The 22,706-nt window shown below is 37.6% G+C and overlaps 1 protein-coding gene across 1 annotated transcript in view; it reads left to right on the top strand.

Annotated features, from left to right (window-relative positions):
• Window positions 1–22,166, top strand: part of scara5 (scavenger receptor class A, member 5 (putative)) — a 110,601-nt gene extending 88,435 nt beyond the window's left edge. Inside the window, exons 11-12 of the mRNA XM_086264854.1 lie at window positions 1,549–1,737; window positions 17,146–22,166. Coding sequence (XP_086120980.1) covers window positions 1,549–1,737; window positions 17,146–17,279 — 323 coding nt within the window. The 3' untranslated portion in view covers window positions 17,280–22,166. The remainder of the gene's footprint in view (window positions 1–1,548; window positions 1,738–17,145) is intronic.
• The last annotated feature ends 540 nt before the right edge of the window (window positions 22,167–22,706 follow it).

Here is a 22,706-nt window from a genome sequence, read left to right as displayed (position 1 = left end):
GCATACTTTGAGGAATACCAGATGAACTGCAGAGCCATGAAGCTTCTGCTAAAACAAACACACTCATTTACACACACACTTGTTCTGTAAGCTCTTACATGCAAGTTTGTGGACATGGCACCCCTGAGCAAGGCTTTCCAACCCTAAATCCATGAAAATGGGGCATCTCTAGTACTTTTATTTACATGCATTCCTAGAGGTTTACAAATTTAAAAACTAACCAGCTTCCTTCAAAAAAGGATGATCCTAAAATTCCGCCCTGTGATAGCTTACACTCCAGGGCCCTGCGACCATATTTCAACCTTTAGATTTTTATTATATTACAGGAGCCAAAATACTGTGTCAAACCAGAACAACAACAATAATACAGAGATGGTTGTTGTGTTCACCTATGTGAGGAATCTTTTACAGAGACTGTGTATAAAAGAATGTCATAAAGTGTAGTCGCAGTGTTAGGTTACGTTTTGAAGCTTTAACATGAATGTTTTGCCTAATTCTCTGTTAGGTTTTTTTGGGGAGCCAGAAGTTACCATGTTTGAACCAGAGCATTGCTGTATCCATTGACCTTATGGGTGCAAGCATATCTGCTAAGTAGTGTAAAGTAAGGACTAATAAAATGCTAAAAGTTTTTGCATCAAAACCGAAGTACAAACATGATCGACATTTGACAGATAAACAAATTAAAATACTTCAAAAGCAACAAATAGCAGAAACAAAGTGGAGCCATCTCAGTCAGTAACTTAAAGCTCCCAGTGTTGCCTTAATCCTCAGTCAAATTTACCACACCCCTACCTTTACAGTTTTTTTTAACAATGTTATAAAAATGTTTTGACTATGCAAAACTCTTAGCCTGTTAGCAATCTACTTTAATTCATCCCTTTGTCTCCTTTTTTACTTCTCATCTTTGATGTCCACTTACAGTTTCTATCTCTCCTTTTATTTATTCACTCACTTTCCCTCCTTTCCTCAGTATTTTTAAGCAGCTGTTAGTCTTTAGTGCTCAAATAAGCTAAACTGGATAAATGCTTGCAGATGCATACTGTGAAGTTCCAAAGTAGGAAGTTATGAATTTCAAAACCCTTCAATGGATTCGCTTCACATCCGTGAGATTGTTGCCATATTATAGGCTTTACAATCACAGAAAACAGTATATTCAGAAAGAAACATACGTCAAACTTTTTTAAAGAGGGTTCACAAAAGAACACAAAAAGTTTCCAGGGTATTTTTATTTATTGTTCTTATTTAGTGTTTTTCTGTGGTTTATGGAATTTTTATTTTTCAGCATGTCAAAAAAAACCCCATTCATCTCAGTTTGTTTTCATATTGATGTGATTCACAGAGCTTCATTAAACTTATAAACACAATGAATGAGTCCCTCCAAAAATGAGCGAGGGCCTTTGTTGTTGTCTTTTTGGCATAAATAACAATGGAATGCTTATAAACACTCTGCAAACACACTAAATAGTTGCAGCAAAATGTAGGAATCCCTCTGCCAATGCATTTGTGTATCTGGATACAAAGCTTCTGTTTTGTGTGTTTGGTTTTCAGTGGAGGAGACCTTGGTACGGTTGGTGAATGGGTCAGGTCTTCACGAAGGCCGTGTGGAAGTTTTCCATGAACATCGCTGGGGAACCGTGTGCGATGATGTCTGGGATAAAAAGGATGGAGATGTAGTCTGCAGGATGCTGGGATACCAAGGAGCAACTGAGGTTCATAAGACTGGACGCTTCGGGCAGGGTGCGTAACACTCTTATTTCATTGGTGTGTTTGGTGCAAACCTTGCTGTCATTCAGTTCATGTAACACTTACGTGCGTTTATTCAACCTCATATTGTGCCAAAGGATGTAATAGGTCGACTTGGTCCACCATGTCAGTGTTGACAGAAACACCAAATAGGTGGCCATATTTTTTGGCTGTGGCTTGTGTAGAAGGTTAGGCCATGCATTAATTAGTAAAACAGTATGCCAGTTGAAACTAAAATTTACAATTTTACATCTTCCAGTTTTATATGTATTTATGACATTATGACACCAAAATGTCAAATCTGAATGGTGAAAGATATGTTCCAGAATAATCTGTAAAAGCAGGCTCAGACCACCCCTGGTAAAAACTTTGAATCTATTCATAAACTTCCAAGTGATCCTTTAAATGAAAAAAACAACAACAAGGATATAACCTCCTTCGCAGAGGTAACATAAACAAGATCCTCTTCCTTTTAGCCTTGAATTTCCCAGGAGATTTTGTATTCAGAATAGTATAGTAGGCCTTATAGAAAACCAAACAGAACTGCAAAGGATTTATTAATTTGTACTCACTACATTGTTCAATCAGCATTTACTGTATAATGATTTAAAAGGAGCAGTTTACTGTTGCATGTTGACCATCCTTTACATCAGTGGTGTGATGTGACAAGACGCACTGGTGGGCCTTGAGAAAAGCCAAGATTTGCTTTGGCCATATGCTATTATTGCAATCAATGAATTCATTCATTTAATGCAGCTACACTTGCAAGGTGGGAATTATGAGACTGCAACTCATCAAAGGCCCCTTTTGACAGAAATATGGTTAACAAAGGAGGAAACACATTACTTTCTTACATGTATGAGTCAAAGAGTCAGGAAAAGGTGGCTAATGCTATAATGGTGCCAAGCCAGCTGAGGAGGTCTTGAAAACCAAACATCCCTTTGGAGAGAAACTTGGTTCATTTCAATAGTGTTTGGATCTGAACCAGAGGCAGCAAAACTGCTGGACCGAGTTTAAGTCCTTTAAGAAGATGGGGGTGGGATATGTGTTAGTGCATTCACCGTCAAATACAAATAAAAAAAAGAATTGAGAATGATTTGAATCCAGGTGGGGTTTTTATATCAGATTAAATCAAATCATAACGTTGACACAGTATCCTGCAGTGGACCAGCGAACACATTCAAAGTCTTAAGGCAACAGAATAAACTGGAAATGTAGCTTTATTTAAATAGATGGAAAATCAAAAATTAAATAAAATATAAGTCAATAGAGGAATCCAATAATTCAGGCAGAGAAGACACAAGAACCAAAAACAGACACTGTGACGATGACTCAGGGGAAGACACTGCTTATATACACACAAGAAAGCATTTAGGGGAAGTGAACACTGCTGCTGTGCTATTGCTGCAGCAATGAGGCTGAACAGCATTGCCAAAATCAACACTTCCTTTCAGAGGACTTAGACTTAGGGGTAGCAGGATCTGGCAAGCAGGTGGCTGTCATTGTAGTAGGTGGGTGACTAGCAGGTTGCACAAATGCACAGTCTTATTTTAAACTGGTGGAAAAACTCTATATAGAATGAGGAAGACATCGTATACACACAAGAGGGCAATTAAAAGAACTGAACACAAGGGGGCAAATGAGGCACATTTAAACAGAATCTAGGTAACTAGACAAGGTAAAAAAAAAAAAAACTATATACAAACCACAAAAGACAAAGAAGTACCAAAATGAAGCAGGACATAACATAAATGAAGACTTAATGAGAAACAAAGAGACACTGAGGGTGGCCATACTAAACTGAGTCACAGAGAAGTACATACAAATCAATAATTAAGATGTAAAGAGAACCCACATTACACATGTAACCAGAACTTAAAAACTAAAGTCCTAAATGATAACCAAAAATACAAAACTCAATGAACCATAAACTTTGCAAAAGTCAAAACATTGGCTCAGAGACTCAGGACCATGACACTATTAACCACTGGAATTTTAGTATAAGGGCATCACATTGTTGTTGTTTTTTTCTTGTCTTTTCATCACAGCTTTATTGTTGTCATGTGGTAAAGCAGTGCTCATGTTTCAGGAAATGTTAGAATTTCCACAAAATGCATGTTTGGTTTCAGCTCTTCTGCCAAAGTGTCTTTAATGGGTTTTGGTTTGCCACCATCAGCATGTAAGTGTGAGTGAGTGCTGGGGTGAATTAGAAGCACATTATAAACCATTTTGTGTCAAAACACCCATATATCAATGGGCCAAAACCTTATGGCATTATGCTTGTTGGTTACTTGCATGCTACTGCCAAAACAGCTTAGATTTACCAAGGCATGGACTCAGCAAGACCTCTGAAGGCAAACTGTGGGATCTGGCACCAAGTCAGGCTGTTCCCATTTGAACCAGTTGACTAAGTGAATAAACCTTTCACTTGTTGAGTCTGATGTAATAGCAATGTAATCGTCTTTTCTGAGTTTTTAAGCTCATTCTTTATAGGTCTGCGCTCATGATCTGCAATGAGGAACATGGCAATCATTGTTTTTATCTACAATACATATCCATGGTGAAACTTAATGATGGAAGTCGCTCTGATTTTTACTAACTCTGCTTTTTGGATTTGAGTGGCACAACTGTACCCTAAAATGCTGCAGGGATTAATATTAAACTTTTATGGTGAAAGTCGTGCTAGCCAGATGTCGTCAAGAAAGACTCTCATGGGTCATATCCATCTGTTTCTTTCCCCATTTTATTTCATTCAGCAGTCAGCCTGACATCATTCAGAGCCTCTGTCCAGGCTGAGTTGTTACCAATAAGTCTGGAAAATTGAGGGAAATCATGCTTTTGTTCCAGGGGACAACCTCAAGAAAACAGCACAGGCTAACATCATGGCTGGATTCAATTTTAAACTATCTGGAATTCACATACATTTTCAGATGACTCACTAACCTTTCTGATTCCGTTTTAGCCTTTGTCTTACTCATAGCATCTGTGAAAGGACAGAACAAAATAAAATGACTTGATGAGAAAGCCACTCATTTGCCTCCTGACTACCAAAATGACGTACAGTATGTGAGTGTTTGCAGAAACGACAGGTGAGTTTTTCCAGAGCTACACAAAATCAGGCACAACTGTAAAAAATACATTCAATTAGCAGTCCAAAGACAAGTCAGGTTACCTTTCATGCTTCATCCCTGCTCCAATAAACAGACCAGTAGTTTTCAGTTACAATTTTCCATCTTTGATTTTAAATAAATTTGAACTGGAGACTTTCTGTGTAATCTCTAAATACCCTGCTTAAACTCTGTACACCCTTTTAACCTCCCAGCTTTCTGTTTTAACGTTTGTCCAAACTAAAAATAACCAAACTTTTTCCAAACTTTTATATTAATTTCGGACATTACAAACCCTGAATTTCTTTAGGAAATATAAAACTGCCCTGAGCCCGCTGTTTTTCAGTCTGCTCACACATGACTGTACCGCCAGACTCAGCACTAACCACATTGTGAAGTTCGCAGACGACACAACTGTGGTTGGTGTCATCACTGACAACGATGAGTCCACTTATAGATTGGACGTGGAGCAGCTTGAAGTTTGGTGTAGATCCCATAATTTCACTATCAATGTGGACAAAACAAAAGAGATGGTGGTCGATTTCAGGAAGTCTGGCAGAGATCACCACACAGACCTCACCACAGATGGATCTGCTGTGGAAAGGCTCAGCAGTGTTAAGTTCCTGGGTGTACACCTAGCTGATGACCTGTCCTTCTCCATTAATACCACAGCAGTTATCAAAAAAGCACAAAAGCGAAACTTGAAACACTATTTTTCAAACTTGTAAAACAAACTATGGACATTTCTCAACTCCTAAAATCCTTAGCTCATTCAGTACGTGCCCTAAACATATTCAAAGAAACATCATATTGATTGCTAATAATAACACACAGGAGTGTTTCTGCTTAGAAAACAGTAATAAAGTTTATATTAAAGTTTATATTATGTATGATGGCTCAGAGAAACCTGAACTCCAGCCAGGAAACTGGGGTTTGTGTCATCATAATTGCAGTAAAAATAAACCCGTCCACAGCAGTGTGAAAAAGTCTTGAGCAACTCCTCATTTCATTATGTTTTGTTTATAAGGAGGCAGACTACTTTTTCAGGCTATCTGGAGGTCTTTTAAAGTTTTTCTTTGGGCACTGGCTGCTTTTTCACTTATTTTTACTTCAATCCTTGTACCGGGCCATTTTCAGAAAAAGAAAGGTTTTTTTTGTTTTGTTATCCACTGACCTTTGAGTCATTCAAAAAAAATAGGCATCTAACTCAAGGGATGAACCAGTGTTTTTTCTACACGTAACGGATACCTTTGAAAAGAACCAGTTTAATATTTTGTCTTTAGGCACTTATTACCAGCCTTATAAAAAAAGAAACATATAAATTTGTTCCAATTTCTTTCTTTCAATCAATGAAAAATACCAAAGATAACGCAGTTTGGTAGAGATATCAACACCAACATCATGAATCCCCTTTTAGCCAAAAAGCCAAAAAGATGCAAACCGCTGATGAGCAAGTCATGTTCTTAAGAAACAGGAGAAAATCCAGCAAAGGCCTGACACATGAACTGAAAGATGTATCTGCACCTTCAGTTGATCCATCTACTGTTCACTGAAGCCTCATCAGAAATGGTCTTCATGAAAGGGTTGCTGTCATGAAGCCACTCTTTAGGAAGGGAAACAGGGAGAAAAGGTTGTGAAGAAGTCTTATGGTACAACAGAGAGTGCCTACACTAGGGCTGTTCGATATAACGATATATATCGGACGACGATATAAACGCGTCTATCGTTTCATTTTACGCTATCTTTTGTTTCATGATGTCGCAAAATAAACTGTTTACGGCAATATTTTTTCATCGTTTAATTTCTTAAAGTTCTCTCTTTCTCTTATATTTAATATAACCACACTACGAACAGACAAGTGACTGCTTTTATGCGTTGTCGTTAGCAACAACGACGGTAAAACCATGGCGTGGCTCCACCGTCCGCTTGTTTATTTTCCACATAAACCTTTCACAATAAAGCTCGAGATCCTGTTGAGACTTTTCAAAATAAACTGAATCACGTGAAAGAGTATGCAGAGTGTTTGTGGATGAGAAGTAAAAAAAAGCGCCATTAGGTGCTAACAAATAAACCTTAGACTCAAACGTTAGAACAGGCTTTTCCCCGGGGCACGCCGTGTAATAAATACTTACAAAGAAAAGGACTGCCGTTACAACTTATGTCTAAAAATGTATTGTTTCATGCATCAGTTGAAATACTTGACTCCAGGTACAAGACGCCCGGCTGGAAACACTTCACGCAAGTCGACCTGCCCGAGATTCATAGACTTTACAGAAAATGTTACATTTTTGTGATTTACATCGTTGCCGAGACGATAGATGTCTTATATCGGGATATGAATATCGGGATATACTTTGGTCATATCGCACAGCCCTAGCCTACACCCATCTGTAATATATTTTGGGGGCTCTGTCATGGTGTAAGGCTTCATCACAGCCAGTGGTGTCAATATTGATGGAATTATGAGTGCAGAAAAGTATTCTCAGATCCGGATCCACCATGCAATACCAACTGGGAAGCTTGAAAAGTGGACTGGAAGTGGATTAATTTTTCAGCATGACAGTCACCCTCAACACAATGCAGAAAGAGCACGCCTGGATTTAAATAAATAAAAGACAAAATGGAGCACTACTTGACAGAGAATTAAACAAAATGCAGCCAACATCTATAGAAGCTTTGAATGTCCTTCAAGAAGCCTGAAGAACTATTCCTGAGGACTACTTAAAGAAATTAGAGAGTGAAATAAGAGAGTTCAGGCTGTGTTGAAGAATAAAGGTGGCCATATTAAGTTTCAACTCTAAAACATGTTTAAACATAAACAATGTACCTTTGCTATTTACATAGCAAAATATAAAGAAATGAGAAGTGTGTAAAATGTTTGCAGAGTACTGTAGTAGATTATAAAAAGATTATAAAACTTTAAAAGAAAAAGATTTTAAAAAGATTAAGGGTGTTGACTTCAACTTTAACCAAAAGTAAGTCACCAGTTTTTACTTGCACTTCTTCATACAGCTGCATTATGCATTATGCAAACTTATGAAAACAGTTTGCACAAATGACCTATCAGGTCACGTTCTAGATATGTGAGAGGTGGGGTGCAGGGTTGTAAATAAGTACTGGCTTATATCTGGCTCCAGCTTTAACAAGTGGAGCCAGAGTACAGTACTCTGTACTCTGTCAGGTACACTAATGGGGAAATTAACCTGGCCTGTTTTTGATTAATTCAGATGAAACCCATGCAAGTAAAAGAGAGAAACTCCTAAATCTATGCAGAAGTGCTCTGATCCAGATTCAAACCTAGAAGCCACTGACTGTGATGCAACAGGGCTACATCACATATGAATCATAAGCTAAATAATTATTATGGTGTGATGAAAAACATCTGTACAAAAAAACACTGAACTTTCTATTAAACTCTGAAAACAGAATTGAAGGGGGCATAATTGTTTCATTTAAAGCCTTTTTTAATATTTATTTTTAATTTTGAATTAGCTACAAGAAAAAGTGTTTTGTTTTGTTTTTATTCATAGTTAATCTTTATTAATCTTAGACTGGTCCTGTGTACAGTCGCTAAGTTTGAGTCTGAAATGAGATGTTTTAGCTCTTCTCTTTTTAAGTTAACTTTCTTCTGGAAGAATACCCTTTGAAAACAGGAGTCCTGAACAGCAACTAAAAATAATATGTCAAAAAATGGCCATATTTTGAGTGTCTGCTCTTATTGACATCAGTGGCTTCACACTTGTTTACACATTTGCCTAGCAAGCAAAGATTCACAATTTGTTTCTGACAATTCAGTTTGTAAAAAGTCTGATAAATTAGACATCCAGAGCTACCTGCTGTGGTCATCTTTAGCTTTGCTTGTAGCTTTGCTCTTACTGACATCATGAAACATTTAGAGATGAAAAATAAATATGAAAACATTTAGAGCACTCTGAAGCCTGAGCTTTTGGGTCACAGAGATTACTTGTACATGTGCTGACCTTATTATAAAGGTCATAAGGTGCTATATTATTAAACTTTGGCCATATTTAATATCCACCACTGTGCGTATACATATATGGCAGAAAAATAACATATATTATTGTTATATAGGCTGTGTGGCTAGCAGAATTGGACCCAAAAACAGGACTTGGAAAAACGGGGAAATAAACTAAGATGGTGGTTTAATTAAACACCAGGGAACACAGCTAAATGGAATCAGAGTAACAAGAAGAGGGGACGCAAAATTAAACATAGCACACAACAGTCAAGGCACTATCAAAATAAAACAGGAAGTAGCAAACACTGAGACCGGGACTAACACATGTGGTCTAATTTACTAAAAAAGTGCTTGTTGAATAGAAACATCAGAAGTCTCTGTCTGAAACACAGCTATTATCAGTAATTTGGACAAACTACATTCCACAGAAATAAAATTTGGCTTGATTCATTTCTGCAGACAGCAGTGCTGTTTTTTGCCTGATTACACAAAACGTCTACTTTTCCGTCTTCTAAATCCCTCTCTTGGGTGTTTCCCTCAACTCTCACGCAGTGGTTTGGTGATTCAACTCTTGTTTGTGTGAAGTGTCACAAATTTGGCGTAAACGGACAAAACATGGGCGCGCACACAGTGCTGCAAATGTGTGTTGAGATCCAGAGTAAACGGCTTAAAGGCTCATGTCCGTTAAAGTAAACCCTCAGAAGGCTCAACCGCAGAACAGCTGGAGTATCATGTACAACCACAATGGACCAACTACCTCTGAAGCCTCATGTGTTCTTTCCCCTCTACATACCTTATTTCCATCTTGTGCAGGCCGCATGGAGACACATGTGGTTATGGGGTCCTCCTGCTTTCAGGATGTCAATGCTGCAGCAGTTTATCTTTAGAGCAAGAATGTAGGAGGCATGCAGATTGAATCAGATAGATGTTTGCCCTTATTATCCATTATTATTCAGTAATGAGCCTTTAAATTAAACATTTGACATAAAAGAAATCTTTATCATCCTGTGTGGATGTGCACATTAACCTCCTAAGACCTGAACTCTTCCACGGCATGGATTTTTAATTTCTCTTTGATATTTGGGCATATTGGGGCCCGATGAATGTAAAAACAAAGAATTACCAGATTATTTTTTTACCTTATTTTTGTTTTTAAGAAAAATAAGAGGCACATATGAGGATATTCGTTTAAAATTTTGATAGAACAGTAGCAGTATAATGTCCTCGTAAGTGGATATCAGGCCCTTGTAGAGCAAAATTGAGTATTTTGGTCTAAGTAACCCAAAATGTGATGTCCACATATGTGGACGCCAGGTCCTAGGAGTTTAAGGTGCAAAGTGTGAGTCGTGGAAGCCTGGCACACATAATACACTCATTTCCAAACAAATACATTTTACAGGCATTTCATTTTTAATTTTTGTGATTTATTTAAAAATTGTCAATGAAGATAGAAGATAGTGGGTTGAAATATCATATTTTATAAATGTGCAACACCAGTTAACCTTTGAGTCTAAGACGCAAGGCGAAAATCTTTCTCCTTGTGTTTTTTTGCCTGAATACAGTCACATTAGAGCACCACTGAAAAATTATGTTGAAGTTGAAATATTATAACTCAGTGATTAACTTTGATTTTAACTCTCTGTTTGGATCACCAGGTTCATCTCAGTTCACTTCATTGCAAAAGTTACAACATTGAGATGTTTTTATATATAATTAGTGCTGAGAGATGAGCCATACTAATCAGCAATTCTTTGATTAAAAAAATTAATAGTTTTTTGTACCCTGTATGTAAACTGACTGGCGCAGTGTGTAACAACATTCAGCACAAGCATTTGGATGTTAATCTGGCTGTTGGTGCCAGCGGTGCTATCATTATCCACACTGATCTGGCCCTGTGTGTTTGTTATCCACAGTTCAAAGAGCTACAAGATTTGAAATACGATTTAATTACTGAAGAATGTGATTAACTCTTCCAAATGGCTCTTACATACACACATAATATTTGTATAAACAATGTTTAGCCTTTTCCATTGAACTGTAAACAGTTTTGAATTTTATTGCTCATACATTAGTCAATTTTTTTCCCTCCTGTCTTATCCTCTGTTTATTGAACTAGTCATCAAGAACATAGCTTCAAGTGAATATTTAAATCTTTCAGAACTGGATAGAAACCAGTTCCCACAACCAGTCAGGGAACTGATTATATATAATACATCTTTCAGGCATAAAACATATACAGTTGTGATTAGACGTTTGAATACACTTATTATTGCCATAAATTTCATGGTAATTTGGGGGTTTTAATGATTTCTTTGACCTGTTCTGATGATTGACCACAACTGGCAGTTTCTCTTTTGCCAACATAAAAAGAATTTGTTTGACAGCACTCAATGGATTGATCAATACCCAGAACAACGGGAAGGTCTAGGGGACAAAGTGAAGATCTAAGAAGGAGAATTGTAGATGTACACAAGCTGGGAGGGTCTCTCGGAGCTATTTCTAAACAACTCCAAGACAATCAGTTCAAACAACTGTACAGCAGCAGAAATACAAGTTATTCAAATGAGTCACCACTTTTCCAAGAAGACTTCAACTCTTCTTTGTTAGGATGTTCAAAAACAACCCAGGACGCACCAAGGCAATGTCAAGCCGGGCATGACCTTAGAACTGCTGCATCACTGTCCACAGTGAAACAAGTTTGGACTGAGAGGGTGTCATTCAAGAAACAAGCCCCTGCTCTAAAATCAACACCTTTAAGCTTAACTGAAATTTGCAGCCGCCCACTTTGAGATGCCAAATGCCTTCTGGAGAAAGATTTTATGGCCAGAAAAGAAAAAGATCGATGTCACTGCTGGAGCAGCAGTCGTGTGCTGTTGTGAAGGAAGACCCAAGTTGCAGACAATGGTGGTGATGCGAGTGAGTTTATTTACAGTGAGTGACAATAAACAGAAGTGAGGACAAAACTAAGTCAAACTGGGGAAAACTAGGGAACAAACCTGTGTTACGACCCGTCTAGGGCCAGGCCATAACATGAGCGAGGCACTCGCTTCCCCCCCTCAAGACCCAAGCAGTCTCACGCAACAAATCCGTTAGATGTGAAGTGATTTATTGACAAGGTGAATAAAGAGAACCAAAACGGGAGTGTCAACACTTCAGGGTGAGCCAAGGCCAAAACAATAAACAAAACAAACCTACACAAATCCCGCACCCCTGACCTCACCAAAATAAAGTCAAAATAAAGACAGAGTCTGACCTCCTTAACCAACTCAAAAACAGGAGAAAACGGGTGATCAAAATAAACGGCAGCTCACCCCTACCCACTCCACTTCCACAATTCTCGCACGTATACTGCAGCCAGCGGCTACCACAGGACTACTGCTGGGTGATGAGGAGAGACGCGAGGACCTCTCCCGCTGTAGCACTCCAGCCTCCTTTTATTGGGCGGGTCCTCCAGCTGAATCCAATCACGCCGGGGCAGTAAGTCCATGCACCAATCGGAACAGGGCCCTGGCACAGCTAAATTAACATAGACAAAAACACAGCACCTGCACAAACAAACACACGGACATACAAGTTTGTAACACCTGAAATCATACAAACACGGGAAAACGGCACAGAGAGACACTGAGATACACAGACGAAGCGACGATCAGCACAGGTATACACACACTATAAATACACATGGAAGGGAATGAGGAATGGCCAAAACAGGAGGAAGACACAGCTGATCCTAATTGACATCACGAGACACAGATTTTCAAAGTAAAACAGGAAAATTACACAGACCGCGAACAGAGGAAACGCACGGGCAGGAATGACCCAACACTAAACAGGGGGGAGCGCAAAACCTAACTAGGAAAAGCTTAACAGAAAACAACCAGAACACAAGCTAATATTTATTAATACAAAAACCCTGAGTCACAGACTCAGGACCATGACAATCGAGGTGTTTGGCTAAATTGACAGGAAGTATGTTTGGATAAGTAAAGGTGAAGCTTTCAAATGTAAGAGCAATGTACCAGCTGTCAAGCATGGTGGTGGTAGCATCATGCTCTGGGGCTGTTTACAGTGATACTGGTACATTGCCGAAAGTGGATAAAATAATTTAAAAAAGGGGATTACCTGCAAATTCTTCAAATTCACCTCAAATCAGCAGCTAAATGGTTGAAACTTGGACACAACTGGGTGTTCCAACAGGACAATGATTCCAGTCATACATGAAAACCAGGCTAACATTAAGTTTCTGGAATGGCCATCCCAAAACCCCAACCTCATGTTGAAGATGTGTGTGCTAGGCTTAAAACTCTGGTCATGCCATAAAACCAACCAATTTAAATTAACTCTACTAATCCTGTTAGGAAGAGTCGTCAACTTGTGGCTTGTTGATGGCTAACAAAAGCATCTGGTCGAGGTGCAGCTAGCAAAATCACATTTAACCAAATATTAGTGGGAGTCTATGTGTATATTTGAGCTTGTATGTATATATTTGACCCTGTGCAAACATCAAAATGAACCTATGTGAATTACAGAAAATCCAAAATAAACTGAAACTTACGCACTCTGTTCTTTTTAAAGCCATATAAGATACTGTTTTTGTTTCCATCCTGAAAAAAGCAATTGTTCAAAGAAATCAATAAAAATATTAAAAGTTAAAAAAGAAGTGCTGTGACCCCTATGACCATGATAAACACAACGGTATGCCCAGATCTCAGTGTCATTTCCATTAGCCTGATATTCCATTGATCCTGTAGTTTATCTTTCTCCTGAAGTCTGGATGTGTTTCTGTGAAAGCCTCCTGCTTCTCAGCACGACTTTAATCAGGCAGCAAAACATAAAAAATGTCAGAGGAAGAGGAAACTGGCAAACGCTTTCTCTGCATGGACCTGTTTCATTTATGCACGGTCCATCTGATAAATCTGTGTCCATGCATCGAAAGTGTTCCAGATGAAAAGTGGGAAACAGGCAGTTTGACAGTGTTGTGAAAACATCGGGTTTGCTGACTGAACTGTTATTTTCATTGATCATATTGAAGGTCATGTAAAACAATATAAAAGCAGAATGTGGTATTATGACAGCGCTTATAAATTCAATTTAAAAGCATAATTTAACAAATACACTGGTCCATAATGGAACACTTAAACCTCATGCTGTCATGTTAGTCCTACTGGCATGAAGATTTTTTAAAAGAAATCACGTACAGCATATAAAACGAATGCTTCAAAGGCTGTAATGTTTTAAAATGAATGAGCCCCTTTTGTTTTTGATCCTTAGTTTGCTCACTTTGAATATCCTATTCAGCTAAATCATCCTGAGACTTGGCATTATTATTTCAGTATATTTAGCATTATAGATAATTAATGTAGAGTGCAGCTCCCATACTGGTTTGAAGACTGTGACCCACATTTTCCTTTGAGTTGTAACTGAGAGATGACTTTATCACTTAAAATATAGGGCAGGAATCGTACATACATTGGGGTAACAGCAGATATCATCCTAACATCATAGTCCTATAAAATCTTCTTGATCTTAACAAGCCTTGAACTACTTGGCAGGTATGAAAAGTGGGATTATTAATGACCAAGTTATATATATATATATATGTTTTGAGCTTTTGTGATAGTTTTAATCATAAACAATAAATTTGTCGTGTAACTTCTCCAAAAACCTTTCACAGTTTTGGCCAGGTTAAACGTAAAGTTGCGTGGTCTAATTTATGAAATTATAGCCTTTGAGTTTATTGTAATTTTTCACTTTTAATCACTGCATTGTGATGTTTTCTGTGAAGACTCATAGATGTCCCGGAGTACATGCAGTTTAGCAGCCAAACAATCTAAACAGACAGGCAAACCATGGACCAATATGCTGCTTTCAGGGACATTTGGACAGTGTTTACAGCCCAGTTACCCAAATACTGGCTCCATTGTCATGATCTGTGTGGGGATGAACAGCTGGTAGATTTCAGATGCAGGGGCAGTTTGGGGCAACACATCTCCTTTTCTAAACAAGCAAATGTGGCATAAACACCTTTTTGCATGATGAACATCATAAATCCATTTGATCATTATAGAATATCTATCACAGATAAAGGAACCAATGGAGCCATTAAGAAAAAGAGCTTCAAAAACATAAAATGACTTTCAGGGTTTAATATGCTGTTCAGTTAAACTGCCCAGAGACTTGTCATTATTATTTCAGTATATTGAACATTATAGATTATTAATGCAGCTCCCATATTGGTGTGACAGGACTGACCCATATTTCTAATTATGTTATGACTTAGTGATGATGTTATCACATTCACTACAGGGCAGCAGTTTACAGTCAGCTTCATATAGTTTTCACACTTTGATTAGTCCATAAGGTCAGAAATAAATTAAGGTAATCACAGTTTTATTATCCTGTTCCCTTAATTTATTCATGCATATTTTAAAATTTAATCTCCAGCTGTCTTTGTCTTGTCACTGTCTTGACCTATTTTCCTGCTGTAAGAAAAAAAGGGAAAGTTGGAAGTGTGAAGGTTGCCTTAAACTTGTTTATTTATTTAACTTTGGCGTTGTGAGCGAGCCGTCCTGAACTTAATTATGTTTCTGTTTTATATGAATTCTGTGCTTGTTTCAGTGCACAGATGCAAAGTAGAGGTGCACATATTTATAACAGAAAATAATTTGAAGATTTATGCCTCTTGTTTTTGGTTCTTATGGTTAAATTGCATTGCATTAACAGTGATGATGAGTGAACCATTCAGATGCCTTAAACCTTTTGCCAAATCTTCTCTCAGAAACCTTGGGATGACTTTTGGTTCAATTCTGACCTTGGATGCTCACATTAAATCTCTGGTTCACTCTTGCTTTTATCAAATAGGACTTATTGCAAAGTCCAGGTCCACTGTGTCAATATCTGAATTGTAGATTGCTATTCATGTCTTTAGTTCATCACCTTTGGATTTTTAATTTTTTTTATAAATGTGCTTAAATCTCTTTCAACTTTTTAAAACATTTTATCTGTATGTTTTTAGCATTTTAGTTTTTAAATTTAGCTTGAAAGATGCCCTATAAGTAAAAATTTTAGTTACTTTTAAGTTTAATGCATAATCTGCATCATAGTGCAATCAAATGTTCACTAACCCACACTTGAAGCCGAAAACCTCCAATCATCTACAATTGTTGCAAAACTAAAGCATTTGGGACTTCCTGAAAGCTCCAGCGATTCCAGTTTTGCAAACAGGAACCAAAGATTATAATGTAAAACAATACTGCCAAATGGTCTGCTTACCAGCTGGAAATGTCTATTCTATTACCGGATACAAACGATCTCATCCACAGTTCTGCGAGGAAGCAGTGTCAGTACTTTGTGTTTCACAAGACACGAATACAAACTTCTTTGGATAGGATGATTTGAGTGATTCTTTGGAGATGAGAAGAATTTGATTAATCCCACTTGTCTCTGAAACTTTTGACTTTCTAAACTTTCTAGAATTTGAAGCACAAACAGATACACAAAGCTGATTTGCAGCACTCACAAACTTCAGCTGGTGATTTAAACTCAGAAGCACAATTTGTTCAGAATTTGTTTCTACTCTTTGGCTCCACTTCTAACATGTGCACATAGACAACAGGGAAAGTGGTGCATAAAAGAAACAATCGGAGGTGCTCTGTTGGTATTTGAGTCCAGATGTTATTTTTCCTTCTTCCAAATATATGATTACGTTCAATCATAAAACCCATTAAATTCCAGGACATGTTTCATGTTTTGACCATTTTTTATCTTAAGTTTCTTCAAATCTATCATTTTAATTCTTCTTACAGCAGTATGAGGAAAACAGAACGGCTTTATAAAAGCAGGTCAGGAAAAAAAGACAACAGGAGAGAAGAAAACCACAGAGACACTAGGGTCTGTGTAGTTCAGAAATTATTAATCAAGCATAGCATTAGTTCAGGCAGTTCATGAAGTTAAGCTCAGCTGCAGTCCCAGGAGATCAGCTCATCTCAGTGCCAGCCTACATTAGGTGATGGTTTGGCTCATAAAATTCTACATATCCATTTGTGAAGTCTTATTTAGAGCACCGTATTTGAGTTGCTTTACATTGCCCATAGTTGCTTTGCTTTGCAAATCGCCTCTGCCACAGTTCCTCCTTTTCATGTAGCAACTGCATTAATTCATTTAATCTCTGATGTCACTGATGTTCTATTCCATGCTGGGGGTTTTGTTTCTGCTCTGCCCTTCAATTTCACCTCAGATAAAAACATCAGTCTCCTTTCTGGATAATTTTTGAAAACATGTCTTTTTTTGTAATGCTTCCTCTTCTTTTCTGTGCAGGTACTGGTCTGATCTGGATGGATGATGTTGCATGCGCAGGGACAGAAGACAGTATTCACCAGTGTAAGTTTTCCGGTTGGGGCAAAACCAACTGTGGCCACGTCGAGGACGCTGGTGTGACCTGCACCGTCTGAACTTTCAGGATCCCAACACTGCTGCAGCTGCCAAGTATCACCCAAACGCTGCCTTAAACTTCAAGTGCTGAAAGCCCTGCCGTGTGCAGCAAGAGTGTCATATTAGTAGTATGCTGCCTACTTACCTATAAAAAAAAAGTGCCAACTCACCTGATGCATGAACTTAACCTGCAGCTTGGTTAGAAGTTCATGACTAAACATATCTATATGAGCCACGGGATTGAATCACAGTGCAGCTTTTGCCAACATAAAAGTTATGTTTTCATTAACTCTACAGTATGAGCTGAAGGATGATCACATGACAGGATGCTTCATGAGGCTGAACTAAAGGGCAAAGGTCAGCATTAACAGGAATGGAGGCTCACCACGGACCAGGTTTGCTGCTTTGACACCCACGAGAGGATTGCCGGATCTGACAACTTCATCTACATTTCCACTTACTAAAGCGCTGAAAAGGCATGCAATGGAACTGACAGGACAGTCTCTGGAGAACTGGTTTTCATATGCAGGCAGCTGCTCTTCACAGTATTATTTAGCAATGGCTTTTGCTCAGTATACCACAGTGTTGCCTTATTACACGTTACTGCAATGCCCAAGTAGGTAACTGTTTGGTGGTTTGCAAACCAGGCGATGCCACATAATCAAACTAATTGAACTTTTTTGTTATTTTTTTTTTTTTGTCTTTTATTTGAATGCAAACTAAAGTACTGTTTATATTCACCATTTCTCAACAAAGCATGCTTTTCTTTCAGATCTGTTTATACTATTCCATTTGTAAAACAGCTGCAAAACGAAATTTTGAATTATTCTAAATGAAGTTTTGTTTACAGCATCCTGTAGATACCCCTCTTTCTGCACTTCGGGTCCAGTAAACGGTCAGAAGTGCTCGTCACATAGTCAAAAAGTCTCTCCACTTTCACGCTTTTCCAGTGTATAGTTATTGAGGTGGAGTTTAAGGCTTAAACTTTTTTATATTTCTGTCACTTTTTATAGTCCTTAGTGATTAAAGCTCTATCAGGTACTAATAGTGATTTTTTTTTTTTAAAGCTTGAGCAATCTATCAAATCTGCATTCTGGCAAAGATTTTTAGCTGATTCTTTGAGCTTAAGTATTCTTTTTAGCATCAGCATCATTTCCAGTTGCATGGTGGTAGCTATTTTTATCCAGAAAGCCCAACAAATGTTAAACCTAACAACAAAGAGTAAAACATAAATCAAATAAAACATTTCACAGCTACAAAGTCCTAAAATATTTCCTTCAGGAGTTTGTGAATACCAAAAAAAAACAATCAACACACAATTTGGATGCTGGACGTTTACTCATCAGCTGAATGTTGCTCAGTAGTCGTTTATGTAGCAAACAAATACACAATTTTGAAAGCCAATAATATACAAGCAGGGTCTGTTTTTGAAATGCACAAAGTGCCAAAAAATGTGTTTGTTTCTTTCATGTGTGCATCCTTTAAACTGCAAATCACCAACCTGTGCTTACCGTGGGCTTCTATATTTATGCAAAAATTATAATAATGTCATTAAATAACAAGTTCTGGAAAGAGTTAACAGTCACCCCTGTTGACAGATGAAGTGATGATGAAGAAGAACAGATGAGTATAAACAGATGGATGCATGGAGGCCTGCCCTGTATGATTTATAACTGTGGGTCTGTCAGTGTTTACTGCCAAAAAAATTGGCTTGTTTCAGCAATAACATGCATACACACAATCTCACTCACATCAAAACATCAGACCAACTACAATGGACCTTTCTCCCACATTTTACCTCACTCTCAGTGGAATTTCAGCTTCACGGCTGCTTTCAAATCCAAAAACTTTGTACCTCCCAGGTTTCCTCGTCATTGCTTCGGAGCCAGCAGAAGACATGGAGCGGCAAGCTGGAAAAGAATACACGCAGAAACCTGAACACACCCATGTTTTATATTTGAAGTTTGGAAAGTTTTTTTATCCACCTTAAAAATCTGGCAATCTCACAAACCTCAAAAGACTGAAGTTAAATTCTCTCCAGCCTTAAAATCTGTGAGCTGTCTTAGATTTGTCCCACTTACTTTTTATGAAAATCAATCTGCAAACTTGGTGTCTGGATCCAAGAGAGCAGAGGAAAAAATATTTTGGAGATGAACTTGACTTTGTTCTGCTGCGGCCAAAAATGGTTTTCTCTGCCCCATGTCTAAGTGCCTTGGTGTTTGTCGAGGTTTTTGCTTTAAACCGCAATCCTGCCACAGCAAAACAGAAATGACGAACAAAAAGAGGGAGTCTAGGGAAAGAGAAAATGAGGTGATAAACCAGATTCAGCAAACTGAAGTAAGTGAGAATGGTTGATGTGTTTTTCTTGTATTTTCTGCAAGTATTGACAGGGTGACTCAGGACTCGTGCATAATCAGGTTATATCAGTGTCCTTTGGCTAGCTGATCACATTAAATCATCACGTGTGACATCTGCATTACATTACATACCTCCATCGTGTCTAGTGAAAGGCAATGAAAACTCTGGGCTGCTGGGCTTTTCTTTCATAATCACTTTAATATATGCAACAACATCTGTATTGTTGCTCATTCTATTTAATGATATAAAACATATTAGAGGTCAAATAGTTTGTCAGCTAATCAGTACATTAACAAAAACTCTTCACATTATCTTCTTAAACTTTCTGTGTGACAGGATTTTGTATTTTTTTAATATTTTATAGAAGAAACAACAAAATAATCATTAGATAAATCACTAATGCCAATAAATGTTTCAACAATACAGTGTTCAGACCAAAGTTTTGCCACAAATACAGTTACAACCAATAACTGACATCTTCTTTTGTTGTTGTTGTTTTTCTACATTAAAGCAAAGGTAAATCTTTCAGCTGCAGGTGTGTACAAGCAGCAGTAAGTTTGTACCGCACACAGGCTTTTACTGCCAAGCATGATGGGTTTTTTTTTATTTTACCTGTTCTTAAAATATTTGAAATATTGTATTTGCATCACTTTGCATCTTTGACTTTCTATTTACTCTGCATAAAATCAAAATTTGCATAAGTTTAATCTGGAAAGTAGACCATTAGATTGTATATAAAAGTGAGCATTGTGGCCAGTGGCATTACTGTTTTGGTCTTTTTGAAACTAGCCATGAAAAGCATGGGAGGATCTGTCTGAGAAATGGAGTTTGTTTTTTTTTTATTGTAGAAATCTCCATAAATAGTTGTGCGTTAAAGAGTAAACCCCTGGCTGGATTTTACAGCAGATTATTTCATTCTCATTCAAATTCTTCTTAGACAGGCAGAAGGATATGTGGAAATTCTTTTTGGAGCACAGAAAGCGATAAAGCAAAATGTGACTGTGTGGCGGCCAGGCCTCTGAGTTTCTCTCATTTATCTTCTAGAGGCGTCAGATTCAGCACTTTGGCTGCAGAGTTATTACTTCCTTTGTAAAACAACAGCCAGAAATAACACCCTCGACTCCTTCCATATTTTTTCTATCTGTTTGTTTGTCATCTCCTTTTTAAAAAACGATACGTTAAGTTAACCATAAAAACAAGCAAAAGCAGGTTGAATTTTTTTTTTGTAAATCATTTTGTACTGGCATTAGTTTTTTAGAAAATAAAGGGCGGTTTGTAGCATACTACAGTATTTATACATGTTTTGTTATTTGTAATTTTAATATGTTTCTTTAATTAAAGTTACAGTATATCATAACATCCAAGTGGCAGTTTCTTCAGCTTTTGTTTCCAGCTCAAATTTTGTGCCATTTCATTTCCAACTTAACAAACAGGAAGTAAAGGGACAAAAAATTGCGATTTTTTTTTTTTTAAACTGGGTGAATGTAAGACTGAATTGGGAAAAAAAGCATGTTGATTTGTTCAGATCATATTCTCTGTATTTTTCATCAGACTTAATTTCTTTGGACATTTCTAAATAAAAAGAGCTGCAGATTGGTGACAAAATAAATACAAAAAAACACTGAACCCCATATAGTGAAAGGATCTGATTGTTCTATTATGCATTAGGGGCCATTGTGCTGCTTTTTCTTTGGTTCAAAAAGCTTGAAAATCACAAATGTAGGTATGTTGTGAGAGGAAGGTAGGATGCCCAGACATGCCAGAGAAAACTTGGAAGAGTGGCAAAGGTGAAAGGACACCCACGCTTTCTTTGTACCCGAAAAACTGAACATACTGGTGAACAACAGCATCATAAACTTTAGTTCAAGGGAATCAAACCGTGGGTGTTTATATAAGTCCTACAAATGATGAGAGTATTTGAGAGCACTTTTTAAAAACAGGTTGAGGCCTTCCAAAAACAGCAACTGCAGAGAAAAGCTTAAATTTACCTCAGATGAATCTAATCTGCTGGTGAATACATTGCAGGCTAATCATATACTATTACCTTATGGGTACAATTTATCAGGCAGAAAATGTAAACCAGTGTCTTCTACTGTGGGCTTTCTTTTCTTGGTTCTGTTTATTTTGACTCAGTTCAAGGTAACTGGCTGAGCTGCAGTGTGTTAGACATCAGCAGAGCAAAACTGTTGTGCTGTGATTAACTGGCTAGTTAGCGACTCCTCTGATCTCAGATAATAGTTTGAGTACAAAAACACCCTCATGTCATTACTCAGAAATACCCTTGGAAGTGACCACATACTGCAACCATCTTGTAATGTTTTCTCATTTTCATTCAATTACATTTAACAGCAAAAAAAAAACTGTCCTTGTGGATTGTAATGTCTTGGCTGTGTTCTGTGTATCTTTTATAACACTGTGCTGCTCGTAACAGATAGAAGAGCTTAGGAATTTAAAAAAGGATTTCACCTGAAAACTCACAGAGCTTTTTACTTTGTGTACTGTTTATATGTGCCACTAAAATGCTGCATATGTACTGCTGAAATAATAAAATGTAGATTTGTTTAAACAGGTGAACTTCATTATTTCTGCAGATTTGTGGAGGGGAATTGGAAGCAGGAAATCTCTGCACGTCAGCAGGTGAAAAGAAAAGAGAGGGAGGAAGTTAAGATGGACGTGTGTGTGTGTGTGTGTGTGTGTGTGTGTGTGTGTGTGTCACAGAAATCAGACAGCTGAGGCATGTGGAGGTGTACAGCACATGGGTGTTTTCACTGACAGCTTCTAGCAGTAATCACGTGTATGAAAAATCACCCCGTGGCCGGCAGTCGGAATAAAGGCTGTGAAGTCGTGTAAACATGGTTTCAGTTATCTTGCAGGAAAGTAAGACTTTAACTTTTTATTTGATACATCAAAGCATGAAGGTATGCAAGAGGGACTACTTTGACACACATGTAGACTATTGTACTGATGTTTCAAGTAGATTTTTTGTCTCTAACCACACGATCAGATGTTTTCTGATAGTGAGTGAGGGTTTTATTTTTTCCAGAGAGAGCAAATGTTTTTAATATATTGATCATTTTGAGCCATTTTAG

This window comes from Aulonocara sp. 'chitande type north' Nkhata Bay, linkage group LG15, assembly GCF_057382095.1.
Source record: "Aulonocara sp. 'chitande type north' Nkhata Bay isolate Kocher_YH1m ecotype deep benthic linkage group LG15, A_spYH_male_GT1.1, whole genome shotgun sequence".
NCBI classification, from domain to species: Eukaryota; Metazoa; Chordata; class Actinopteri; order Cichliformes; family Cichlidae; genus Aulonocara; species Aulonocara sp. 'chitande type north' Nkhata Bay.
The sequence above is the reverse complement of the archived record's forward strand: the minus strand, read 5'-3'. Positions and strand labels throughout refer to the sequence as shown.